This window comes from Hyaena hyaena, unplaced genomic scaffold (assembly GCF_003009895.1).
Source record: "Hyaena hyaena isolate Hyena2069 unplaced genomic scaffold, ASM300989v1 scaffold_310, whole genome shotgun sequence".
In the NCBI taxonomy this organism is placed as follows: domain Eukaryota; kingdom Metazoa; phylum Chordata; class Mammalia; order Carnivora; family Hyaenidae; genus Hyaena; species Hyaena hyaena.
Window position 1 is genome coordinate 2,070,137 of NW_024080940.1, and position 21,838 is coordinate 2,091,974.

Below are 21,838 nucleotides of genomic sequence, written 5' to 3' on the forward strand. Positions count from 1 at the left end.
GTGACATAAGCCAGGCAGAGAAAAACACATATTGTAGGATTTCACTTATATGCAGCATTTATAATAGTCAAATTTATAGAATTAAAAGTGGAAATTGGTTTTCAGGGGGTGGAGGAAAAGAGAACAGATACTTCCTATTCAATGGAAGAAGAGTTATTAAGTTAAGTGAGATCAATAAGATTTACAGATCTGAGGCACCACATGGTACCAACTGTCAATAGTTCATAATGTACTTTCAAAATTTGTTAAACAGGGTAAGTCTCATATCAAGTGTTTTTAACAATATAAAATAAAATTTTAAATAGAATAGAATACAATAAAATAGGCTAGAAAAATAAAAATAAAGCATGTATATTCTAAATGTTTTTCTTGTCACACCCTACTTCACTACCACTTCTCACTGGCAAGCGAGCCACCAACTCTTCACTGAAGAGATCTGCATAAAGTCCCTATTGAGTGCTAAGGTTTTACTTACTTGTGGTACTGGTTCAACAGGTCTGGTCATTAAGCTTCCAACATATATAGTGTTGGGAAGCAGGGGCCTAGCAAATTCAAGGGCAAAGTCAGAGTTAACAAACCACAGCTCTGCTTTCTTTAGAAGATGAGACAAAACTGGCCTAGAGCCTTCTGGAAAATGTTCCTTGATGGTGTTGTCATATGTAGAGTGGATTTGCCATTGTCTCAAGAAGAAATCAAAGAACAACAGAAAATTCTTCACTCTGTCCCAGAAGTCCATGTGGTCCGTTAGCAAGGAATGAAATACGGGAACATAAGACACAGGGTTTGGTAATCCAAGGTCCACAGCTCCAAACTGGGTGGGAAGAAATGACACAAATCGCTTCCCAAGCCTCTCAGCAACCAGGAAAGAACAGAAGTCAGATGCTTCAACAAATACCAGGTCAAAGTTCTCATTTTTTAAAGATTCCATGATATCACTTCTCCTTAACAAATCACTGCATTGAATCCCCAATTGTTCCATTAACTTTACATAGGTGCCAAATGCTTCTCTGTTAAAAAAAAAAATGTATAAAAAGGCAAATATTTATTGAAGAGTGAAGTTCACAATACTTAGAAGAAACTTTAGCTCAAAGAGAATATCTCAGGTAAGAAAGACGATATCTGACAGCAGCCCACCTATTTTACCAGTGTCCAATGAATACTCTGCTCTGTTTCTCCTTCCTAAAATGTTCTCATTTTCCCCTCTCCTTTCTCTAGCCAATCACATCCACCTACCATCCAAATCAATTTAAGATCCTTCCACTTTGGGAGCCATCTCTGACTGTATCTCACGGGTCAATGTCTACTTGACACATTCTGTGATGCTCTCATTATCTTTTACCTGTATACTGACAGCACATGAGTGACTGTCTTTTTTCCCAGCCTGCCTGTGGAAGTAACTTGGTAGCAGAGTCCATCAGTATTGATAATCTAGCTCATTTTTGTTCTTTAAATTTTGTATCGTCTACATTTGAGAGATCACCTCACACAAGGAATTTTGTGATGATAACATTAGAATCCCAATTTTAAGCTGAACACAAGATTTATATCTTTCTAGACTATGAGATAAACAATTGAAAACAAACAAGCTTATTATTACCCTTTCCAGTAGATGCTTCCCAGAGTAGTGAAAAAATAATACTACATCATGTCAGCCCACTGAAAGCCCACAAGTGAGAGCTCATTAGCACTATGCAGATGTCCACGTGCACTTTAGAATAACTTCAAGTGACAACAGATGATTAGCTGAAATTATTCTCTTATTATATTTTTAAATGATTTTACATAATGAATGACTGCTACATATTGTGGATAAATTCAAGATATGAACTACAAATTCCTCAAAAAAAACATTCAGCATATTTGAAATTAAATTAATATATTAAAATACAAGAATGTACTGTGCTCAGCATGCTGCACCATATTTAATATGTGGGTGCAACATGTCTTCAAAGAAATGAAGAGGGGAGAGAGACAAGACATAATAAAAAATTATGAATAACAACACAAGATGATATAGACAATGTTTCAAGAGAGTATTTTAGATCAGATCTCTTCTGGATGAATAATTTGTTCCCCTAGTTTATGTAAAGAGAAAGGCATTATAGAAAAAGCCAGATTTCAGGACTACCTTGATGACTGAACAGAATTTTTAAGGAAAAAGAGGAAGGTGGGGTGAGGCCACTGTATAATTTACCAAGCAAGGCGTGAATATGTCTTTTCCTTCTTCTGTCAAAGATAAGAAACTTTCTATCCATCACAGATAATGACAAAAATTTTGAGGCTAATATCACAGTGTGTGTCATCAAGGCATTTGGGCTTTGAAATGAGTTAAAAATGGCTCTAGGTATGAAAAGTCAGTGTTCATAAGCATGTTTCCATTCTTGAATTTATGTAATAAGAGGAAAAGTAAGTGTAAATGGTGGCTCTGAGATGCCTACTAACAATGAGAAATTCTGCTGTTTATCCTGCCTTCTGTGTTGTGGAGAGTATAGACACAAACACTGTAGGTGAAGTGCTGCCAGGAAGACCTGGGAGGAATCGTCCCCATCACTATACAGATTACACCCATGCTTTCAGCGGAAGAGGCACAGCACACAAAGGGGATGATTCGGAGTGCGAAACCCATCTACTCCATCCGTCCACTGCCTCCCATCATTGGTTTCCCCATCCACCCACCCATCCATCCACCCATCCATCTCTCTTAAACTCATTCCAAGTATCCATGCATCCAACCATTCATTTACATCACTAAAATGGTAAGGTTTTCAATCAGAGAATAAAAGAAATTACCTGCCATGCAAAGCTTCCTTCATATAGAAATCAAAATGTTTCTTTAATTCTTTTTCGTGATCCTCAGGTAGAAGCCAACTGATAACTTGGTATTCATTTTCCTTCTTTTCTAAATAAAATTATTTTAAAACACCAATAAAAATATGTCATTAAGTCAAACAGTGCAGATTAATTTTTGCATGATACCATAGTTTTTCATTCTAATAATTATATATATGTCTGAATGTTTGCTTTTCGAGGTTTTTTGGCTTTTTGCTTGCTTTTTAATCTCTTCAGTCATAGGATCTGATGGTATTTATTGAGAACCTTATAATAATTCAATTACGTTTATTCAATTTAAAGTACCCTAAGTTTCTATTTAAAGCTTTCATGTAAAGTTACAGATACTCTTCATTTTACAGGTGAGAAGACAAAGATAAATGAAGTGTCAGATAATTTGTCAAGGTTGCACATATAGTAAGTGGTACACTTTGTATTTAAATACCTATTTAATTTTATCCCAGCTCCCCAGTCCTTTGTCCTCTAGGGAAATATAATCTTTTTATTACTTAAAAGTGATACATGCAAAGGTTTTTCACTCAGCTCAAAATATGCCACAAGCTAAGTTAACAATAGTCATCCTCTGCAGTCCTACTTACCATTCTGGCATTTCCCCCATAACTCGTGTAATTATGGAGAATAAGCTTAGGAATTCCCTAGCTTGTACTGATGGGTTAACAAAGCATAAAGATATAGAAAGCCAACAGATGTACGCATCCAAGATTAGGTAAAACAGATTAGGTAAACAGGCAAAGGCCCCGGGGAATAGGACAAAGATGTAGGAATAGAAAAGTCTCAGGATGAAAGCATCCAAAATGAGGTAAACAAGATTAGATATTCAGGGCCTAAACAACCCCCAACTTAGTACAATAGAAGAAAGCTGCTTTCATAGGAAAGATGGACAAAAAGAGGAAAACAAGACTTTAGAGACAGCAGCAGAGTGAAGTTGCACAGAGCAGAATTAGCAAAAGAAAGGTGCCTTGTTGACCATGAGGTACCATGCTGTGTCTTTCTTGTCCTCTAGGACAGTTTAGGTAAACAGAGTTGGCATCTCATGCCTGCTGTAAACAACCAATTGCCTGGTGCCAGGATTCTGTTTTGTATTAACCCAAACCCCTAACACAGCAGATCTTCAAAACCCCCTTTCCCCCACACCCATGAGTTAATGTTCATGGCTTCATTATTTCTTTGTGCATGTCCATCACACTTGTAAGCCTTCTGATCCTAATAAAAACAGATCAAGGACCCTCCTCAGGGTTCTTGTCTCCTCCCAGACATTAGCCTCTCTCACATTTCAATCCTGGTCCACTTTCTTGCTGGACAAGAGAGAACTCCAGACCCAGAGTCTATGACATGTAATAAAGAGCCTGGCACCAATTTTGAAGCTAGACTGTTTACAGCTTTCAAGCTCCATCTCCTCTTTAACTTTCTGTGACATATCTTGGAATAACGAAGAGAAAGCGTCAGCCTGACTTCCCTTGTGTGACCAAGATTTTCAGCCGAGCAAGCTAGACCCAACGAGGAGAACTGTCACCTCCATCCCATTCAGAAGCTTCCATAATTGGCATTTAGAAACAAAAATATGGCTTTAGCCATTAAGTGGCCCTGGTCATGTGTTTCACACAAACCTATCATCTGTGTCAGAAATGACTTTGTTTCTAGATTTCAGCATGAACTATGTGATCGACACCAGGCTAGGTAGAACCATGTGACCAATGGTTGTACATCTCAAGGACTGCCCCATTATAAACAGTGCTCTGAGTTAAGATTCCAGTTTACAAGCCCACTGAATGGTGTGAAGAAGGATATTACCATGTCATCTGATGAGATCCACACCTGTAAAAGTATAAGGTGCACTAGAACCCCAGAAAATACCTTTGCTACTGTTGCTGGTTATCTCTGTAGCTATAAGAAAACCTTAATTAACACGGTAACAAGGAAACACTGATAACAATCCCATGGGGTTGATTCAAGGGTTAATTCAAACTCAGCTTAATCTCAGTTCTCTAAAATCACCATCAGGAAGGCCCTTAGCTTTGGTTATACTAATTAGGACATATGACCAGGGCTAGTATATGTAATGACAATGAAAGGAATGGCAGTGAACGGGAAATTACAGCATGGGAGAGTGTGGAAAGAAATTAAAACAGGGGTGTCAGTGAGGAAACAGGTAAGATGGCAGAGAAATAGGGAACTCCATACTTCCCACCTGCATCTCTCAAACAAAAGATGACTGAAGCCAAAGGACTCTGAACTGCAATAGCCTGGGAAGAAAAGAGATGGAGTCCACTAAGAAGACAGCCTCATAGGTGCGTGATTGCAAACTGGGGAAGATAAAAATGGGCCTGGACACGGAAGCACGGAGGGGAGAGTGCCCCCTCTGCTGAGAGACAAAGAGAAAAGAAAGAGCAGCTGGGGACGCATAGAAATGTCCCTGGAGAAGAGAAAAACCTCCTCCCGGGATGGAGAGGGATCCTATCATCCTACTTCTAACTGCAGGGCTTTTGGAAAGAGATCCTATGTCTAACTGGAGAGCTTTCTTTCGGCTGGGTGCCCCAGTCTCAGAAATTCCCTCTGGGATAGATGCTACATAAGGGACGCATTCAGCATCAAGAGGATCAGATCCCCTACTTGATCCCCTGCTAGGAAGTGCCCCAACTTGCTGGATTACATTTTGGGCAGTATCATTAATGCACATGGAGTAAGATCTGGAAATGAGGCTAGGTGCAGGACACAGAATATGAGCCACCTTGGCTGTGCCTGCAGCACAGTAAGATTGGACTCAAAAGAGTGATTTGCAACGCTTGGATCAAGAAGGGACTGGGAGGTTTCCACTTATCTCCCTACAACCACCAAGGCAGGGCCTCAGGGACTGGCCCTCAGGTCCCACATTGGAGGCGAGGTTCACCTACACCAAAGCATGCCCATCTGTGCTGGGCAGCTGCTTTTTTCCCGGAGCTCAGGGCAAGACCAGCATTGATGCATTGCTGTGATTAACTCTAGATCAATTCTTGCTATTCAGATATATTCTTCCTTATCTCATTCTTATCTCTTTCCTCCTCTGGACTGGGTATTCTGGTTATAGGTTTGCTTAAACAGGCATATTTATCCATTCTCTTGATGCATGTTTTACACCTTCAACATTAACTTTCTTTCTCTTTCTCTTACTCTCTCTGAAATAATCTGACTATATAGTTTCTCTGGGTGATATTATCTTCATTTTTTTTTTCTCCTCACCTTCTGCCATATTCTCCTTTTTATCTCTCTGAATTAGGCTTTTAGCCTCTCTGCCTGGTCAATGTTCAATTCCTCTTTCTCCCCACCCCTGTCATTTCTCTCTCTGTATATGCTTTTCCATCAGCACTGGGTACACTCTGTTCTTTAATTGTAGCGGGGATTTCTGGTTTCATGCTTTTATTTTTTAAATGTTTTGTTAAATTTATTTCTGAGAGAGAGAGACACACACACACGGCGTGAGCAGGGGGGGGGGTGTCAGAGAGAGAGGGAGACACAGAATCTGAAACAGGCTCCCAGGCTCTGAGCTAGCTGTCAGCACAGAGCCTGACACAGGGCCTGAATCCACGAACCATGATATCATGACCTGAGATGAAGTCAGAAGCTCAACTGACTGAGTCACCCAGGCGCCCCTGGTTTTATGCTTTTAGACTATCCTTTGAAAAAAAAAAATAGACTGCCCCTTATTGCTCTTTTGGTTTTTTTTTTTTTTTTTTTGGGGGGTTTTTTTTGTTTTTTTTTTTTTTTTTTTTTTTTTTTTGGAAGGGGGGTATTTTTAGGTTTGCTTCTTTGTGTGTTTACATGCTTTTATTCCCTGTTTCTTTATCTGCCTGTTTTCCTTCCAGGGCTACTTCAAGGAACAAGCCAAAGTACACATGGTGGAGAGTCGCAAATATCACTATGAGTAGGGAAATAAAACAACTGAAGTCACAACAAGAGAGACCAAGGCACACCATTAAAAGAAAACATCCTGAACAGAAAGGCCCTGGACAGTCTATTAGCCTCCTTTAATATAGCAGCACTCACAGGTGCAGAGTGCATGACAAGCTTTTAAACTTACAAGAGACAGAAAACTAGCCAGAATGATGACACGGAAGAACTCTCCTCTGAATAAATTCTAGAAAGAAGTGACAGCTAAAGAATTGGTCAAAACAGGCATAAGCAACATAACTGACCAAGAATTTAGAACAATAGTCATAAAATTAATCATTGGGCTTGAAAAAGCCATAGAAGACACCAAGACGCTATTGCTACAAAGATTATGGACCTTACAAATAGTTATGATGAATTTAAAAATGCTATAAATGAGGTGCATAATAAAATGGAGGTCGTCACTACACGAATCGAAGAGTCAGAGAGGAGAATAGATGAATTAGAAGACACAATTATAGAAAAAGAGGAAGCCAAGAAAAAGAGAGATAAATTCATCCAGGAGCATGAAAGGAGAATTTGAGCACTGAGTGATGCAATCAAATGGAACAATATCCTTATTATAGGAATTCTAGAAGACGAAGAGAGAGAGAAAGGGGCAGAAGGGGTACTTGAACAAATTATAGCTGAGAACTTCCCCAATCTGGGGAAGGAAACAGACATTGAAATCCAAGAGGCACAGAGAACTTCCCCCAGATGTAACTTGAACTGATCTTTTTTTTTTTTTTTTTTTACAAATAGTTTATTGTCAAATTAGTTTCTACATAACACTCAGTGCTCATTCCCATAAGTGTCCTCCTCTATGCCCATCCCCCCCTCCCACCCACATCCATCAGTCCTCAGTTTTTGTCAGCATTCAAGAGTCTCTCATGGTTTGCCTCTCTCCCTTTCCCCCACCATTTCCGCCCTTCTTCTCCCCCTTGTTCCTCCGTCAAGTTCCTCCTAATCCTCCTATACGTGCAAACATATGATATTTGTCCTTCTCTGCCTGACTTATTTCGCTCAGCATAACACCCTCAAGGTCCATCCATGTTGCTACACATGGCCAGATTTCATTGTTTCTCATTGCCATGTAGTATTCCATGGTATAGATAAACCACATCTTCTTGATCCATTCATCTGTTGATGGACACTTAGGCTCTTTCCATGTTTTAGCTATTGTGGAGAGTGCTGCTATGAACATTGGGGTACATGTGCTCCTATGCCTCAGCATTTCTGTATCCCTTGGGTAAATTCCTAGCAGTGCTATTGCTGGGTCATAGGGGAGCTCTATTGTTAGTTTCCTGAGGAACCTCCACACTGTTTTCCAGAGGGGCTGTACCAGTTTACATTCCCACCAACAGTGTAGGAGGGTGCCCGTTTCTCCACATCCTCGCCAGCATCTAGAGTTCTCTAATTTGCTCATTTTAGCCACTCTGACTGGCGTGAGGTGGTATCTCAGTGTGGTTTTGACTTGAACTGATCTTCTGCATGACATCATAGTAAAACTGGCAAAATAAAAAGCTAAAGAGACGATTCTGAAAGCAGCTAGGGATAAAACTGTCCTAACATACAAAGGGAGACATATCAGAGTAGTTGAAGACCTATCTACAAAAACTTGTCAGGTAAAAAAGGAATGACAGGAAATCATCAATGTGAAGACAGGAAAAATATGCAGCTAAGAATCCTCTATCCAGCAAGCCTATCATTCAGAATAGGAGACACTAAGGTTTTCACAAACAAACAAAAATTGAAAGAATTCATCACCACTAAGCCAGCCCTACAAGAAATCCTAAGAGGGACTCCATGAGAGAATTATTGCAAGGAACACAAAGTACCAGAGACACCACCACAAGCATGAATCCTACAATGAACACAATGAATCTAAACCCATAGTTTTCAATAATAAGACTGAATGTAAGTGGACTAAATGCTCCAATCAAAAGACATAGGATAGCAGAATGGATAAAAAAAAAAAATCTATTTGCTGTCTACAAGAGACTCATGTTAGACCTGACACATTCAGATTGAAAGTGAGGGGATGGAGAAATATCTATCATGTTACTGGAAGTCAAAAGAAAGGTGGAGTAGCATACTTATATTGGACAAACTGGACTTTAAAGTAAAGGCAGTAACAAGAGCTGAAGAAGGGCATTATATAATAATTACAAGGTCTATCCATCATGAAGAGCTAACAATTATAAATATCTATGCACCGAATTTGGAAGCACCCAAATACGTAAAACAATTAATCACAAACAGAAACAATCTTATTGATAAGAATGTGCTAATTGCAGGAGACTTTAATACTCCACTTACAGCAACACAAAATCACTAAAGAAACAATGGACCTGAATGACATATTGGACCATATGGATTTGACAGATATATTTAGAACTCTACATCCTGAGGCCATGGAATTCACTTTCTTCTCGAGTGCGCATGGCACATTCTCAATAATAGATCACATCCTGGGCCATAAAGTGGCCTTAATAAATGTAAAAGAATTGAGATCTTACCAAGCCCTCTTTCAGATCACAATGCTATGAAACTTGAAATCAATCACAGGAAGAAGTCTGGAAAACCTCCAAAAACATGGAGATGAAAGAACACCCTACTAAAGAATGAGTGGGGCAATCAGGCAATTACAGAAAAAATTTAAAAATATATGGAAACAAATGAAAATTAAAATACAACTATCTAAACTCTTTGGGTTGCAACAAAGGCAGTCCTAAGAGGAAAGTACAGTGCATTCTAGGCCTATTTACAGAAACTAGGAAAAGTGCAAATACAAAATCTAACAGTGCACTTAAAGGAACTAGAAGCACAGCAGCAAGAACAGCCCAAAACCAGCAGAAGTTTTATATCTGGGCAGAAATAAACAATATAGAATCCAAAAAAGACAGTTAAACAGATCAATGAAACCAAGAGTCGTTTTTTTTTAAATAAACAAAATTGATAAACCTCTACCCATGCTTCTCAGAAAGAAAAGAGAGAGCACCCAATAGACAAAATCAATAATTAAAATGGATTTATTACAACCAATCCCTCAGAAATAAAAGCAATTATCAGAGAATACTATGAAAAATTATATGCCAACAAACTGGACAACCTAGAAAAAATGGACAAATTTCTAAACACACACACACACTACCCAAACTCCAACAAGAAGAGATAGAAAATCTGAGTGGACCTATAACTAGTGAAGAAATTGAATCAGATATCAAAAATCTCTCAACAAATAAGATCCCTGGGCCAGATAGCTTCCCTGGGGAATTCTACCAAACATTTAAACCAGTGTTGATTTCCATTCTTCTCAAGCCATTCTAAAATAGAAATGGAAGGAAAACCTCCGGACACATTCTATGAATCGAGTATCACTTTGATTCCTAAACCAGACAGAGACAGAGCAAAAATAAAAAAAAGAGAGAGAGAGAACTATATGCCAATAACCTTGATGAATACAGACGCAAAAATCCTCAATAAGATACTTTCAAATCGGGGCGCCTGGGTGGTTTAGTCGGTTGGGCGTCCAACTTTCGCTTAGGTCATGATCTCGCGGTTCGTGGGCTCGAGCCCCGCGTCGGGCTCTGTGCTGACTGCCAGCTCAGAGCCTAGAGCCTGTTTCTGTCTGTGACTCCTCTCTCTCTAACCCTCCCCTGCTCACGCTGTCTCTCTCTCTCTCTCCTAGAAATAAATAAAACATTTAAAAAATTTAAAAAAAAAAGATACTTTCAAATCAAATTCAGCAGCAAAAAAAAAGAATTATCCACCATGATCAAGTGGGATTCATCCTGAGTTACAGGGTTGGTTCAATATTCGCAAGTCAATCAATGTGATACATCACATTAACAAAAGAAAAGATAAAATCCATATGATCCTGTCAATAGAGGCAGAAAAAACATTTGACAAAATACAGTATCCTTTCTTAATAAAGATCCTCAAATAAGTCAGGATAGAAGGAAGGTACTTAAACATCATAAAGCCATTTATGAAAAGTCCACAGCTAATATCATCCTCAATGGGGAAATCTGAGAGCTTTCCCCCTGAGATCAGGAACATGACAGGGATGTCCACTCTCATCACTGTAGTTTAACATAGTGCTAGAAGTCCTAGCATCAGCAATCAGACAACAAAAGGAAGTAAAAGGCATCAGAATTGGCAAAGATGAAGTCAAACGTTCATTTTCACAGGTGACATTATACTCTATATAGAAAATCCAACAGGCTCCACCAGAAGTCTACTAGAACTGATCCATGAATTCACCAAAGTTGCAGGGTACAAAATCAATATACACAAATCGGTTGCATTTTTATACACCAATAATGAAGCAACAGAAAGAGAAATCAAGAAACTGACCCCATTCACAATTGCACAGAAAAACCATAAAATACCTAGGAATAAACCTAGCCAAAGATGTAAAAGATCTGTATGGTGAAAACCATAGAAAACGTATGAAGGAAATTGAAGAAGACACAAAGAAATGGAAAAACATTCCATGCTCATGGATCGGAAGAATAAATATTGTTAAAATGTCATTCCTACCCAAAGCAATCCACACATCCAATGCAATCCCAATCAAAATTACACCAGCATTCTTCTCAAAGCTAGAACAAACAATCCTATAATTTGTATGGAACCACAAAAGACCCCGAATAACCAAAGTAGCATTGAAGAAGAAAACCAAAACAAGAGGCATCACAATCCCAGACTTTAGCCTCTACTACAAAGCTGTAGTCATCAAGACAGTATGGTATTGGCACAAAAACAGACACAGAGACCAATGGAATAGAATAGAGAACTCAGAATTGGACCCACAAATGTATGGCCAACTAATCTTTGACAAAGCGGAAAAGAGTATCCTATGGATAAAAGACAGTCTCTTTAACAGATGTTGCTGGGAGAACGAGACAGCAACATGTAGAAGAATGACACTAGACCACTTTCTTATATCTTACGCAAAAATAAACTCAAAACAGGTGAAAGATCTAAATGTGATACAGGAAACCATCAAAGCCCTAGAGGAGAAAGCAGGACACAAACTCTGTGGTCTCAACTGCAGAAATTTCTTACTCGACACATCTCCAAAGGCAAGGGAATCAAGAGCAAAACTAAACTATTGGGACCTCATCAAGATAAAAAGCTTCTGCCTGGCAAAAGAAACAATCAATCAATCAATCAATAAAACAATCAATAAATAAAACTCATAGGCAACCGAGAGATTGGGAAAAGATAGTTGCAAATGACATATCAGATAAAAGGCTAGTATCCAAAATCAAGAAGGAACTCACCAAACTCCACACCTGAGAAACAAATAATCCAGTGAAGAAATGGGCAGAAGACATGAACAGACACTTCTCCAAAAAGGACATCCAGATGGCCAACATACACATAAAACGATGCTCAACATCCTTCATCATCAGAGAGACAATAATCAAAACCACACTGAGATACCACCTCATGTCCGTCAAAGTGGCTACAATGAACAAATCAGGAGCCTCTAGATGCTGGTGAGGATGTGGAGAAATGGGCACCCTCCTACACTGTTGATGAGAATGTAATCTGGTGAGCTCCTCTGGAAAACAGTGTGGAGGTTCCTCTAAAAATTAACCAGAGAACTCCCCTATGACCCAGCAATAGCACTGCTAGGAATTTACCCAAGGGATACAGGAGTGCTGATGCATAGGCGCACGTGTACCCCAATGTTCATAGCAGCACTTTCAACAATAGCCAAATCATGGAAAAAGCCTAAATGTCCATCAACTGACGAATGGATCAGAAGATGTGGTTTATCTATACAGTGGAATAATCCATGGCAATGAGAAAGAATGAAATCTGGCCATGTGTAGCAACTTGGATGGAACTCGAGGGTGTTATGCTAAGTGAAATAAGTCAGGCAGAGAAGGACAGATACCATATGTTTTCCTTCATGTGTGGAACAGAAGAAAGTTAACAGAGGACCATGGGGGAGGGGAAGGGGGAAAATAGTTAAGGAGAGGGAGGGAGGCAAACCATAAGAGACTCTTAAATACTGAGAACAAATTGAGGGCTAGTCGGGGTGGGGGAGAGGGAAAGGGGGGTGATGGGCATGGAGGAGGGCACTTGTTGCGATGAGCACTAGGTGTTATATGGAAACCAACTTGACAAAAACTAAAAAAATAAAAATAAAACAGAGGTCTCAGCTTTTGATATATGTGGAATCTAACATTACTTTTAAAATATTATAACAGAGAAAGGACACAGATTGGCTTTTGTGACTTTCATCAAAGGTTCTAAATCACTTTTAACATTAGATGAGACCCCCCAGTGACATACTTTAGCTTAGTCAATACCGGGGAAAATAACAGATGTCCCATGAGAGCCCACCCAAATTTATCAAAGTACCTCTATTGTTGGGAGTTACAAAATATTAGATAGAGGACAATTGTGCATGCCCTATCTTAACTACTGGGATTAAATATCCCATAGTTATAGTAACCATTGATTAAGTTACCTCACAATAGCTATGGTTGCTCCTATATAAGAAGTTATAAAATAAAATTAAGGTTTTAGCACTAACACCATGGCTAAAAGGAACTCGCTGTGATCTGCCCAATATATTAAAACTTTTAATGCAATGAAATATGTTTCAATAGAGTGACTTCAAGGATGAAATCCCTTTTATAAAGGATCCACTAACAAAGAAGTGATTATCCCCACCAGTTCTCCATTCAATAGCCAAATTTGACTATTCTTAAACTTGAATGATTGGTGCCTCAGTGGCTTACTATGACTTTAATGCCAAAGTCATCATATCAGAGCCTCCATTTCCAATCTTACTGAAATTGCTGACTATATCTAAGTACTAATAAATTCTTTACAATCATAGATGTGGTAATAGATTCTGTTTAATTCCTCTTTCAACAAGGTTCAGCTGTAGTGTCTCTTCACCTTTACCTTTGAAGGATTCAAATAACTTGTAACTTGGCTTCTCATGGACTACCTCAACAGCCCTCTCACAGGTTTAGCCAGCAAGATCGTCAACCACGTTTAACTTTCTCCAGAAGCACATGTATGAGAGTACATTGAGGGCAGTCTCCTTTTGTAGAGATTCATGGAGCACATTCAAGACACAAACATTCACATAGGAGCTCACAAAGAGGGATGTGCTGCTGCCCCACACAAAGCACAAGCCATGGCACCTCGGTTAAATACCTGGGAAGAATTACTTGTTCAGTTGAAGGTCTTTCCATCCTTGACACTGTCAAGACACACCTATTATGGTTCCATTTCCAGGATGAGAGTATAAGGAACTTTCTTGGACACTCTTTCAAATAGAACTGGTAAAAAATGTATACACACATACACACTCACACACACACACACACACACACACACACACACTCACATCTCCTGATGTAGACAACAATTCCAAATACCAACTTTATCTGAAATAACTATTTGGGAATTCTGTGGCCAATTGATGGTTTCCAACTACCAGAGGAAGTCTTTAACTCTAAATTGCAGATAATTTCAGTCAATTTGAGCTCTCTCAACAGTGGTAGCTACCCATCCCCCATCCCTTAGTCTGCAGCAGGAAGCTGTATACATGTGTTCATAGAGCAGCTTGTACACAGGTTTCAAGAGCCTGAGTGGGCAGAAAATAACCTTGTACAAATATCAAGTATCTGTGCTCTGATTGCTAATTGTTGCTCTGATCACAGACATGCAGACAAAGAAGCGGGCAGCATGGTTTCTGCATCATACTCTATTATTGCAGCCACCTCCCTCTCTGGCTAAATGGACTTCCAGAGGTCTTAAAAGATTGATATCCCCTTTTCCCCCTCATTTTCTCATTTTCCCCATTTGAAGGGGAATTATTAAAAGCTGGGACATTGTAAAACAACTACTTATACCAGGAAAACTAGAAAGTGCCATGGAAAATGTTCAGAAAAGACCTGAGAACAGTGAAATTTACACCTTGGTTTGATCCTCAACACAAACAGTATAAAACAGTATAAAGCAACTTTTAAATATAAATAAACAAAATTAATAACAAAAATTCTGCAAACCCTGGAGAAGGGACAAGAGATTCATCTTCAGATTTACACATTGTTATATTCAAGTGTTCAGTTTTCAACAAAAATCATAAGACACACCAAGAAATAGGAAACTAAGGCCTAGTGCAAAGAAAATAAGAAATTAACAGAAACTGTCCCTAAGAATGACCTGATGGCAGATATACTAGACAATGACTTTAACTGCCTTAAAGATTCTCAGAGAATTAAAGGAAGATGTGGAGAAAGTCAGAGAAATGGTGTTTACAAAATGTCACTAAAGGGGTAATTGGGATGTCTGGGTGGCTCAGTCGGTTAAGTGTCCAGTTTTTTCTTTATTTCAGCTCAGATAATGCTCTCATGGTTTGTAAGATCAAATCCCACATCAGACTCTGGGCTAACAGCATGAAGCCTACTTGGGATTCTCTCTCTTCCTCTTTCCCTTTCTGCTCCTCCCCAGCTCATACTCACTCTCTATCTCTCTTAAAATAAATGAAAAAACATTTTAGTGTTTTTAAATGAAGGTAGAAAATCTAAAGAGAAACCAAAAACAAATTCGAGCACTGAAAACTATAATAAATGAAATGAAAATTTCTCTCAAGGGATTCAAAGGCAGATTTAAACAAGCAGAAGAAATTATCAATGAACCTCAAGAGAAGACAATAGAAATGGTCAAGTCTGAGGAATGGAAAGTTAAAGGATTAAAGCAAAGGGAACATAGACTAAGGGTCCAACATATGCCCTGTAGAAAGAAAGGCAAGAAAGAACATATGAAGTAACAGTGGTTGAAAACCTTCTAAATTGGATGAAAGATTTGAATATAGATATCCAGAAAACTCATCAAACTCCAAGTAAAGAGAACCCAGACACCCATATCAGGACACACTATATCAAAATACAGAAAGAGAAAGAGGGAATATTAAAAGTAGCAAGAGAAAAGTGATTTATCACATACAAGTGATTGTTAGTGAGACTGTCAGATTTCTAATTAAAAATTTTGGAGGCAAAAAACAAGGATTGTCAAAATAAAAATTTATTACCAGGCAACTCTGTCCATCAAAAATCAAGGAAAGTTAGGGGCGCCTGGGTGGCTTAGTCGGTTTAGCGTCCGACTTTCGCTTGGGTCATGATCTCGCAGTTCATGGGTTCACGCCCCGCGTCGGGCTCTGTGCTGACTGCCAGCTCAGAGCCTGGAGCCTATTTCAGAGTCTCTATCTCCCTCTCTCTCTGACCCTCCCCTGCTCACGCTGTCTCTCTCTCTCTCTCCTAGAAATAAATAAAAATATTTTTTTAAAAAATCAAGGAAAGTTAACATAATCCCAGAGAAACAAAACTAAGGGTATCTCTTACCACTAGAACTGCCCTGGGAGTAAAGCGCAAGGCACTTCTTCAGGGAAGAAAGAAAGGACACCAGAGGGTAACTTAAAGGTATATGAAAAATATAAAGATTTTTAAAGAAGTAAATGAATGGGCAATATAAAAGCTACTATTATTGTAATAATGCCCCTAACTACGTTATTGTTTTCTATATGATTTAAGAGACTAGTATATTAAAAAATTATTTGTTTAAAAACTACTATCATTATTTGAAATTTGTAATTCCACTCAAATTTTCTACATAAGTTAACATACTAATGCATTCAAATTAATGATAATTTATGTTTGGGCTTACATAATGTATAAAAATGTAATTGTGTGACATCAACTAACCAAAGAGTTGGAGATAAAGCCATCTAGGAACAGAATGTTTGACTGTTATTAAGCTGGTATAAATTAAAATCTGAGTGTCATAGATTTAGCAGGTTAAATGACATCCCCATGGTAACCACACACACAAAAAAGCTGTAAAATATACACAAAAGAAAATGAGTAAAGAATTAACATTTTACAGGGGCGCCTGGGTGGCTTAGTCGGTTAAGCGTCCGACTTTTGCTTAGGTCATGATCTCGCGGTTCGTGGGTTCGAGCCCCACGTCGGGCTCTGTGCTGACCGCGAGCTCAGAGCCTGGAGCCTGTTTCAGTCTGACTCCCTCTCTCTCTGACCCTCCCCTGCTCACGCTGTCTCTCTCTCTCTCCTAGAAATAAATAAATAAATAAATAAATAATAATTAAAAAAAGAATTGACATTTTACAATGAATCACCTAACCACAAAAGAAACAGTAATTCAGAGAGTAAGAGACAAAAACGTTATAAGGCATATAGAAAACAAATAGCAAAATGACAGAAGTAAGTCTCCTTATCAGTAATTACTTTAAATATACATGGATTAAATTCTCCAAAAAAGACAGACATTGGAAGAATGGATAAAAGTACACGACCAACTTGTAATAGCTTCATATGGTGAGAGATGGTAGCTACACACGTGAGTATAGCATAACATATATAGTTGTATTTAAAGATGGAAAAATGTGGGAGTGGGTGTGTGTGTCAACTATACTTCAATAAAACATATTAATAAAATAATTACAAATAAAAAGATATTGACAATGGGGGAAACAGGGTAAAGGATGTATGGGAACTTTCTGTATTGTCTTTGCAACATTTCCACATACAGTGGAATCTATCTGCAATGACACAGATAGACTAAAAGGAAAATGATGGGGAAAAAATACTCCATGCAAGTAATAACCAAAAGAAATCAGAAGCCAATGAGCAAATGTCAAATACAATTGATTTTAATAAAAAAATTATAAGAGATAAAGAAAAACATTATATATTGATAAAAGTTTCAATACAGCAAGAAGATATAAAATTATACACATACAGACACCTAATTAGAGACCATCAAAATATCTAAAACAAAAGCTGAAAGATTTGAAGGTATAATACACAGTTTTATAATAATCTTTGAAAATTTTATATTCCGTGCTAAATAATGGATAAAATAACCAGAGCATGAGGTAAAATATGCAGATATGGCACCATGGGAGCCAGGTCTACACAGTCTAACAAGATATCTGGCACTTAACATAAAACATGCGTACACACACACACATTTTTCCATTTTTATTTTTATTTTTTTTTTATTTTTTATTATTTATTTCTAGGAGAGAGAGAGAGAGACAGCGTGAGCAGGGGAGGGTCAGAGAGAGAGGGAGTCACAGACTGAAACAGGCTCCAGGCTCTGAGCTGGCAGTCAGCACAGAGCCCGATGCGGGGCTCGAACCCACGAACTGCGAGGTCATGACCTAAGCGAAAGTCGAACGCTTAACCGACTAAGCCACCCAGGCGTCCCCACATTTTTCCATTTTTAAATACAACTAGATTAAAAAAGATTTTGTGCTAAGCAATGCTATACAAAAGACATTGTCTATCCTTTCCTGGGATAGATACATTTAATAATTACAAAAAAAAAAAAAAAACATACTTGGGACTAAATAATCTCCTTCGTAAAGAAGCATGGTGACATTATGACCATGATCTTGAAGAATCTGAGATACCCGGTCCAGCAGTAGATAATGGCTTCCACCTAGGAACAATACAAAATTTCATTTTTGTAAAGGTGAGAACAGAGGGTCTGAAATTGATGTGGGGGATCTGGAAATACAGGGTAAGTCATCAGAGAGTTGGTGGTCAGTAGAAGAAGATGTGTTCTTTTAGTCCTTTGGTTTTGTTTTGGGTAAGCCCCAGACCATATACCCACATTCTATCTCACCAAATCTTAATATGTAGCAATCTTCCATGAAAGATTCTTTTTTGCAATTCAAGATTTCCATGCCAGTGAGATAAGTTTCTCTATGCTAAAGCCTGAAGGATCTCTTGATCCTAGGCACATGCTGCAATTTAGGCTGACTTTATGGATACTGTGTTCTTTAGGAAAGGAAATTTGCTGTAAATTTTGGCACAAGACTATGAGAATAATGGGGTTCTAAATAACAATCATTCAAAACTATTTCTGGAGTCCCTCTCTCTGGAAATTTATGTTAATGTGGAAGCCAGAAACATGAGAACATGAATATCAGTCCAAGCCACAGAAACAGAAGAGGGTAGAGTCACTGCTCAGAGACAAGATTCTTCAGACCGAAACATATTTGTCCAGATGTTCCTCAGTTGGGGCCCACATTTTACTAAACATCAAATTAAGGCATTCAGGATAAATGTGAGCCCTTTGGGTGGAACTATAGGATCCTGTATTCATGTAAGACTGGGTCATCACCCAACACAGGAAAATCCTGGGATCCTAAGGAAACAGAAGCATAATTCTCTGGGGAGATACAGGTTATCACACCAATACCTAAAGCCATGTAATATCATGTAGCAGTTTTCTTGAATCTATGGGTCAAGGGATAGAATTTGCCTATGTTGGAAAGCAAGGGTTGTTTGAAAGATAATGATCTCATGATGATTGAGTCAAGAGAGAAATGTAGAACTACAGCAATGGTGTATATCTGTAGATATTGTACTAGTTTTTTATATCTATATTCCTGTTGCCTGAGGTAACACAGATTACATAAAACACAAACCCTACACCCTCAGATGCCTTCTCTGGCTCACTTTTAACCCCTGCAAGAAATGGATGCAGAGGAGAAGGCTTCCTACAGAGGGAGCCATTCCTGAGGACGATGATGAGCCTAGTGCATTCCCGGAAAGGCAGGCCTTCCAGCCCCTGCAAACCTCACTTGCCCCCGTCTCAGAGTCCAGAGGACATGCAATTTCAAGAGATGAGGCAGCTCTTTTTTCTGTTGCTTCTATCATTAAAAACAGATTTAAAATGGAAAGCAGGTTTTTCAATACTGATTTTTAGGAATCCCCACTGTAAAGAGTAGAGTCTGAGGAAGAAGACAGTTTTGAGGTAAGAAATCGTGAATGAAGTCCGTGTGTGTGACATCAGGGAGGTCTGGTGTGCTCTTGCAAAAGGCCCCTGATTTCCCTGACCCTCAGGTTCCCTGTCAGGAAATAAAAGTGGGATGCCCAATTAGGTTAACTCTATGGTTTCTTCTAGCCCAGATTCCCAGATTCCTGGGGATCTACAAGTGACCCTGGGAGCCCTCTATCCTGTCAGGATAGATCCAAAAACTTTCTTGAACACCAAAATAAATGTTCCCGTTCCCTTTGGGGCAAAAGCAAAAGCATTAAAACTGGGTTCACGCAGAATTAACTGCTTCACTGTCCTTCAAAACCTTCTAGCAGCAAGGGCAAAAGAGAGGGGCTCCCAATACCTTGATTGTTTGAGGGCCTCTCCTCTGCCAAGCCAGTTTCCACGCTTCCTTTTAGTGAAATATGCCCATTTGTGCTGCTGCTCTCCAGGAGCCCCTGTCCTTGGCCTCCAAGAGCCTAAAACTGACCTCACCTTCTTCTGCTTTCTACTGGCAAACACTGCACCCTCAGACTTTTAGGGTGTGCCTCTGAAAGTCCCAGTTGCACCAGGAGTAGGCAGCTCAAGGTCTCCAGGTCAGCACTGGATCTAAATTCTGGCCCCAGCAATGCAGAATAGGACACACCTCCAGAGCAGATAAAGAGAGAGGAAAGGGAACTGTTGTTTTCTCCAAAGCTAACTTCCCCATCCCAGCAGTGGGGACTCCTCTCTGACCCCCATGTCTCTCCTGCCTCTCCCTCCTCTGGCCTGGAATCCAAACAAGGTCTGGAAAATTACAAAGAATGACCTATGAAGCAGGGCTAGTTTGCCTGAGCACCTGGGATGCATCTGTGTCTGTTCTCCTTCCAGCACTCACCCAATGAAGATACCGTCAGAATTTTGGCGGCCTCTGAGAGCAGGAACTCAGACAGAAGAAAACCTGCTAGCAGCAGCACCCGCTGGCCTGCCATGCTGACTCCTGTACCAGCTGTAGATCCCAGCCCTGTGCCCAGAGCTCTGTGCTCTCTCTGCTTCTCTGAGTCCCGCACAGCGACCTGTATGACCTGGGGACAAGCTATGCACTGGCAGCCAAGGAAAGGCTCTGGTAGGAAGCTTGGTAAGAGGTGAGAGATAGATCCTGTCTGTTTTCTTTTCTGTTAGTGGCTTTTGGCCCTTCTGCCCCTTCTCTTGGGTGCTTGCTTCACTGGATATTTGATCTTCACCCTCCCTAACCATGGGCAACAGGAAGGAGGAGTGAGTGAGCTCTCCTTAACCCTTCTCTGACCAAGTAATAACCACACTCTGCAGAGAAGATATTCTGAACCAGGAATGGGTGGGACTTTAGGAAGTCACTTCCAAGATAGTTCCACCTCCAGATGACTCAGACCTATCTCCATTTCAGGGAACTTTCCCCCAAATTTTCCCACCTCTTAATCGCACTATTGACCTCCTATTGTCATCCCTATGCCGCATTTTCCCAGGTACCTCCTTAATCTCTTCCAGTTCCAATGACAAAATCCCAGACGCTTATTCCCAAAGGAAAATGACCTACATTTATTGCTCAAGGAATTTCTTTGGAAAGTAACTTACTGATGAAAGTGCCAGTGTCCCCAAATGTTCAGCACCCCTGGATGGATGGCCAAGTGATTACCTGAAGGACTGAACCTCTAAAGGTTAAGTCTATAATTCTGAATGGTCATGACAAAATAGGACTCTGTGGTGGTTCTGTTCTTATAAATGTTTGAAATTATTTATTATAAAGATTTTTAAACTCTGTCAGCATTATTCCATTTCTTTCCCTTCATGTTCTTTCTATGTTTGTGCTATAGTATAAAGCTATGTGATTACATGCATATACTTTCAAAGTAACTCTCTGTTCAGATATTATATCTCCCCAGTGAAAAAAATAATTTGAATTAGGAAGGCACAATTTTTTAATTAGGGCAATCACACTACTCTACCTACAAACCTTACTTCATTCCCTCCCATTGTCCCAATAATATCCCATGATCTGAAATGAATTTGCTGGTGCAGGAACCAACCCAAGATCACACATTGCATTTAGTTATCATGTCTAAATCATCTCCTTTAGTAAGGATTTGTTTCTCAGCTCTTCTTTGTCTTTCTTGTCATTGATGATTTTAAAAGTACAAGCTGCTTATTTGTATGATGGATCCAAAGATGGGTTTGTCTGATGTTTTCTGACTATATATACTTCAGGACACTAGGGGACTTAGTGGGAATACTCGTAAGT

General features: G+C 39.3%; 1 protein-coding gene across 3 annotated transcripts in view; it reads right to left on the minus strand.

Annotated features, from left to right (window-relative positions):
• Window positions 1-20,555, minus strand: part of LOC120242474 (UDP-glucuronosyltransferase 3A2-like) — a 30,349-nt gene extending 9,794 nt beyond the window's left edge. The window contains exons 1-5 of one of the 3 annotated variants that reach the window (XM_039248268.1): window positions 20,462-20,555; window positions 18,157-18,258; window positions 8,681-8,686; window positions 2,791-2,899; window positions 476-1,007 (exon numbers count right to left, since the gene is read on the minus strand). In XM_039248268.1, coding sequence (XP_039104199.1) covers window positions 476-1,007; window positions 2,791-2,899; window positions 8,681-8,686; window positions 18,157-18,258; window positions 20,462-20,555 — 843 coding nt within the window. Of the gene's footprint in view, window positions 1-475; window positions 1,008-2,790; window positions 2,900-8,680; window positions 8,687-16,363; window positions 16,366-18,152; window positions 18,259-20,461 lie in introns of all 3 variants that reach the window. The other 2 variants (XM_039248270.1, XM_039248267.1) reach the window with 2 other exon arrangements.
• Window positions 20,556-21,838: the final 1,283 nt, after the last annotated feature.